The 5,942-nt window shown below is 40.0% G+C and overlaps 1 protein-coding gene across 1 annotated transcript; it reads left to right on the top strand.

Moving 5' to 3' along the window:
* The first annotated feature begins 3,176 nt into the window (after nt 1-3,176).
* LOC125494854 (uncharacterized) lies at nt 3,177-5,256 on the top strand. The gene is made up of 2 exons (XM_048638693.1): nt 3,177-3,426; nt 4,580-5,256. Exons 1-2 carry the CDS (start codon nt 3,177-3,179, stop codon nt 5,254-5,256), a joined length of 927 nt encoding a protein of 308 aa, XP_048494650.1.
* Nucleotides 5,257-5,942: the final 686 nt, after the last annotated feature.

Raw genomic sequence — 5,942 nt, 5'->3', positions numbered from 1 at the left:
TGGACCTAATAAATGTTTTTTTTTTAAATAAACAGGTGATGGGTCGGATTAACGGGTCTGGTGATGGATGAAAATTGTCCACCCGAATTCGATCCATCACCCGCATCCGTTATTCCGTTACCCGTTTACCATCCGTTTAAATTGGGTTTTTCACCAATCCAGTAAGACGGATGGACCAGGTGACCGGGTGGTCCATTGGATATTGCCATCTCTATGTGTTACAACTGTCATATTGTGCTCTACCTTATTTAAAATGAGCATGACCTTTATCCATTCATTATGTTGAGGCCTGAGGGTTATTCGGATGTTGATGGAGATGTCAGAGGAGGATGAAAATATGATACAATAGATGCAAATGACAATTCCGTTAGCAACTGTGATCCTTCAAAAATAAAAATTTAAAAGTTTGATTACCTTTTCTTGTTTTTTTATCTTTGTACAAATTGCCAACAAAATTAACCGTTATACATGAAAATTTTTAATACTCCATTTCTAAATTATTATCTTTTTCAGATTGTCAAATTGATGTTTATGGATAGATATTAATAAAAAGAAATATTCGTGAATAATTTCTTTTAATTACAAATTTCATGAATTATAATTTTTTAATCTAATTGTTTATAAAAAATAATCCAAATTACAGTTAACAACAACGAATTGGGGGAAGATGGGAGAGGAGTGGGGCCTGAGTCTAATGGTGTCGATATTATATGAAATTTCTCACAACTTATTAGAGCTTTTTATATATTTATTTGTTCTTTTGAACTTAAATTCACCAGGACTTATTTGAACTTCTTTTGAACTTATATGGACCCTTTTTTTCACGAAGTATACTGTCGTTTTAGATGATCTTCGCCATACAAAATATAAGAATTTGTCAAATGGGTATTTTGAAATACTCTCTTTAACCCTTGGTATTTAACAAAAATAATCACTGACACAAGGATATTTTAAAAATTCCTCTTGCACCATATGAGTATCTTAAAATTACTATGATATATATATGAGTATTTAAAAACGTTCAACTAATAAAGATTCGAAATTAATAAAAAAAAAGTCCTTCTCTAGGGCTCTCTCAAGGATTTGAGTAATAGTCTAGGGCTCTCTCAAGAGTTTGAGTAATAGTCTAGGGCTTCCTATCAGGCGTCTCCTTTTTCGCTTCGATTAATCCCTCGATGGGATTGGTGTCAGTCATTATGGCTGACAATCTGATTAAAGTAACGAATTTAAAAACATGGTTGAAGAGGAAACAATGGTCGAACTAGAAGGGATTGAGGAAGATGTTTTTTATGCTTCAAGAAATTTGGCTATGGTGAAAGTTTTAACCATTCGATCCTATAATTTTGAGGCTCTGAACGAACATTGAAGCAAATTTGGACCCTTCGGAAAGTTGCCCTGTTCCGTCAAATTGAACATGGTTTATTTATGGTGCAATTCGCTACGGTGAAGGATAAATCTAAAGTGATGGCAGGTAGACCTTGGACCTTTGACAACAACCTTGTGATTCTAAAATAAATTGATGGCAGTAGTTAACCTTCAAATATCTCACTCGTAAAATATTCGTTTTGGGTTAGGTTATACAATCTCCCAATGGATAGTCGATTGGAGAACTTTGTGAGATTGATAGGGGTTGTATCGGAGAGGTTCTGGAGGTGGAGTATGATGGAGTTGCTTGGGACAAGTCGGCGAGGTTCAAAGTCTACCTTGATGTATCTAAACCCATCCGAAAAATTCAGAAAATTAAACAAGAAGGGTGAGATGACGGTGATCGATCTGAAGTATGAAAGGCTTCCCACTTTTTGTTATGAGTGTGGGATTATGGACACATAGAGATGGATTGTATTGTGGCGTCAGAGGAAGGAAAGGAGGAGGAGGAGAAGCAGTGGGGTTCGTGGTTAGTGCTTCCTCTCGACGGGGACATTTGAAGATCGATGATGGAAGAGACCAAGGAGTTCCTAAGCTTCTCTAAAAGGCTATCCTTCAATCCAGCAACTTTAGCTAAAAATTTGTTGGAGAGATGGGCTCCGAAGCTTCCTTGCATTAATATTGAGGATGCTACTCTGGTGGAGAGGGGAGTGAATTCATTAAGCTCTAAAGAATCTGCTGATCAGGAGGTCACTCATGGCCAAGTCGAAAGTGACATCGATGTAAGTTCCCCCTTTGGTTTTTCTAATGCGCCTAAACATACTGGTCATGGGGGAAGCACTAGTACACATGTTACGGACATTGATACTGTGTTGGCAGCACGATTTGTCGAGGGGGGGGGGAGGGGAGGGGTAGGGTGTGCATATGAGCCCTGTTGGTGAGCACTGTGGTGTGGAGTAGGAGGTGGGTGATGTAATGCAAGGAGGATGGGGGAAAAGGGGTCTTCTTGATAAATGAAAATGTTGTTGGGCTGGACCAGGGGCAAAGAGAAACCAATGTTGTTAACGTCACTTCTTCTCTAGATACTGTTATAGTGGATAATGTGGTTGATGGGCCTACTAATGGTCAAAAGTGGAGGGAGTTAACTCATGAATTAAAAGGGTCTACTGATGTGTTGGTGCATGATGAAATTAGTAGCATAAATGGGAAGTGTGAGCGTGACAAGACTATGTAAGATGCTAACAGTGAGGCAAAACATAAAAAGTTGGCTTTGAATGATATCCCTTTTGGATGGAGATCGGCGAGGACTGAGGATTTCCAGTCCCCGCCCAGCTCAATGAATCTTCCAAGTCTCAAGTGTAGGGGTTTGGACAATCCCTTAGCAGTTCCTAATCTTCGGGACTTGATCCAAAGAGAGACCCCGTCTCTTATATTCTTATCAGAGACGAAATTGAGTAATGTTGAATTTTCTAGAGAGTTCGTGCAAAAATGGGTGATTTTTATGGTCTTGTTGTTGATTTGATGGGTCGCTCGGGAGGCCTTGCTTTGTTGTGGCAAAAAGATATAGACGTGGTGCTGTGATCTATGTCGGTTCACCATTTTAACGTATTGGTGCGTGGGGTGGAGGTGAAGGAGAGTGGAGATTTACAGGGTTCTACAGTTGGTCGAAGGTTCAGAATAAGTATCTTTCATGGAGGTTGCTGGAGACTCTTGTTGCTCAGTCTATGCTACCATGACTTTGCGTGGGGGATTTTAATAAAATATTAGTTGCTTCTTAGAAGGTGAGAGGAAATGAAAGAGTAAAATGACAAATGGAGACTTTTAGGAATGTGGTGAACTCGTGTGGCTTCCATGATATTCCATTTACAGGGTATGAGTTTACATATGACAATGGGAGCGAGGCCCCTGAAAATGTACAATGTGGGTTAGATAGAGCCTTGGTGACTACTGATTGGTTGACTATTTTCTCGAATGCTCATGTTTGGAACCTAAACAGGGAGTGGTCCGGCCATGCTCCAATAAAACTCACAATTAACAAGAATGATCATGGTGCTCAGCTAGGTGAAAAACCCTTTAAGTTTGAACAAATATGAACGAGGGAGGATGAGTGTGAGGAGGTTATTTTGGGTGCTTGGTGTTATGGGCCAATCTTGGAGACAAAGTTGAATGAGTGTGCTGCATCTTTAACGAAGTGGAGTGGTGAGAAGTTTGGGCCAATATTTCGCGAATTGAGGAAAAAAAGAAAGAAGATGTAGAGACTTGATAGCGCAAACCTCACGGCTGGCCAGATGGAGAAACGAAGGGTATTGCTACGAGACATTGCAAAGTTGGTTCAACATGAGAATATTTATTGGAAACAATATTTGCAGGCTTTGTAGCTCAAAGAGAGAGATCGTAATACACAGTTCTTCCATTAGAGAGCCTCAGATCGGAAGCTAGAAAAATAATATTAATTCTCTTAAAGATGATCCGGGAAGGGAGTTTGTGGGTAATGAGGAAGTGGGGCAGCTTGCGGTCCAATATTTTCGAAGCATGTTTGCTTCGTCAAATCCAACTTTTATCTCTCAGGCTTTCAAAGATTTTCAGGCTCGCGTTTGCAAAGATATTTTCAGGCTCGCGTTTGCAAAGATATGAATGAAGTTTTGCGCGCAGATTACAGAGAGGAGGAAGTTAGTCTAGCGTTAAGCCAAATGCATCCGATAAAAGCTCTGAAACCAGATGGCATGTGTCTTATGTTTTTCTAGACATACCGGCACATTGTTGGTAAGTTTGTCACTGATACTGTTCTTGGCATTCTGCGTGGGGCTCAGATTCTTAGCTTCCTGAACAAAACTTTTATTATCCTGATTAATTCCAAAGAAGAGTAAGGCCGATCGAATGTGTGATTTTCGTCCTATTTCCTTATGTAATGTTGTTTATAAGTTGGTGTCAAAGGTGCTGGCAAATCGACTCAAGAGTTTTTTTAGACAAAATTGTTGTTATTAATCAGAGTGCTTTTACTCCCGGGCATCTGATTACAGACAACATTCTGGTGGCTTTTGAGTTGTTTCACCATATGAAAAATTTGCAGATTGTGGAGGGCGACATGGCTTTGAAACTTGATACGTCAAAGGCCTAGGATAGAGTTGAGTGGGATTTATTTTGATGCAGAGTTGGCGAAATTTGGTTTTGATGCAAATTGGTGTTCCAGAGTGATGAGATGTGTTCGTTTCAGTTTCTTTCTTTGGTCACATCAATGGGAGACCTATTGCCGAATTCTCCCCGAATAGAAGCAACAGACAGGGTGATCCTATATCACCACACTTGTTTATATTGTGTGCTGAGGTGTTCTCTCATTTATTGCAGAGAGCGAAGGAAAATAAGACTCTTAGAAGTATCAAGGTGGCCCCCACCGCTCCTTCTGTGAACCACTTACTTTTTGCTGATGACTGTTTGATTTTTTCAAGAGCTACTGTGAATGATACAGAGGCAATTCAGAATGCCTTATATGTGTATGAGATGTCGTCTGGTCAAAAAGTAGATTTTGGTAAAACTACTCTGTCATTCAGTAAGGGAGTTAAGAAGATAAGAAGGGGAGAAATTGCACAACATTTAGGTGTTAGAATTGTTGATGTTCATGATAGATACTTTGGGTTACCTACTACCGTAGGCCGCTCAAAAAAGGTTATTACTAGAGGTGTGAAAGAAAAATTGTGGAAAAAACTTCAAGGATGGAAGGGGATGATTCTTTCAAAAGCTGGTAGGAAAGTTATGATAAATGTTGTGGCCCTATCTCTCCCTACCTATGCGATGAGTGTGTTCAAGTTTCCGTCTTCTTTTTGTGATGAGATCCGATCCTTAATAGCGGAGTTCTGGTGGGGGAAAAAGAATGGTGAGAGAAAAAATCACTAGGTAACATGAAAGAAGTTATGTAGGCTTAAAGCCGAGGGTGGCTTGGGATTTCGAGATATGAAGTTGTTTAATTGGGCACTATTTGGTAAACAAGCGTGGAAGTTGATGACCTATATGGGGAGTTTATTCTGAAAGCAAAATATTACCCCCACTTCACTTATATGGCGTCTGATTTGGGAATGAATCCGAGTTACACTTGACGAAGATTATGGGATGCAAAATGGGTTTTGAGGACAAGGACCCGATGAAGGGTGGGCAATGGGGAGAATATTAGAGTATGTCATTATGAATGGGTTCCAGGAACACAGTCTCGTAAGAATTTATCTTCGCGGGGCAATGCGATACACTATGGTGGAAGATTTTCATTCGATTAGTAGGTCGTGGAATAAAGACTTGGTTTCACAACTTTTTCTCCTTTTTGAGGTAGAAAGAGTACAGTGAGCATCCCGCTTAGCTCCCAACTCTCGGAAGATGTATGTTGGGACCTTGAAAAAGATAGCTTATACTCGGTAAAATCCGCTTACAAAGCGTTATGGGGGGGATTCGAACAATGACAATAATGCATCCCGTTCTTAAGCCATGGACTTGTGGAAAAAGATGTGGCGATTGAATGTGCTGCCTCGTGTAAAAATTTTGGCGTGGAGAGCAATATCTAATGCACTGCCAACAAGCTTAGAGATGCAGTG

Source organism: Beta vulgaris, chromosome 2 (genome assembly GCF_026745355.1).
Source record: "Beta vulgaris subsp. vulgaris cultivar EL10 chromosome 2, EL10.2, whole genome shotgun sequence".
NCBI classification, from domain to species: domain Eukaryota; kingdom Viridiplantae; phylum Streptophyta; class Magnoliopsida; order Caryophyllales; family Amaranthaceae; genus Beta; species Beta vulgaris.
This window is presented reverse-complemented; position numbering and strand designations above follow the sequence as displayed.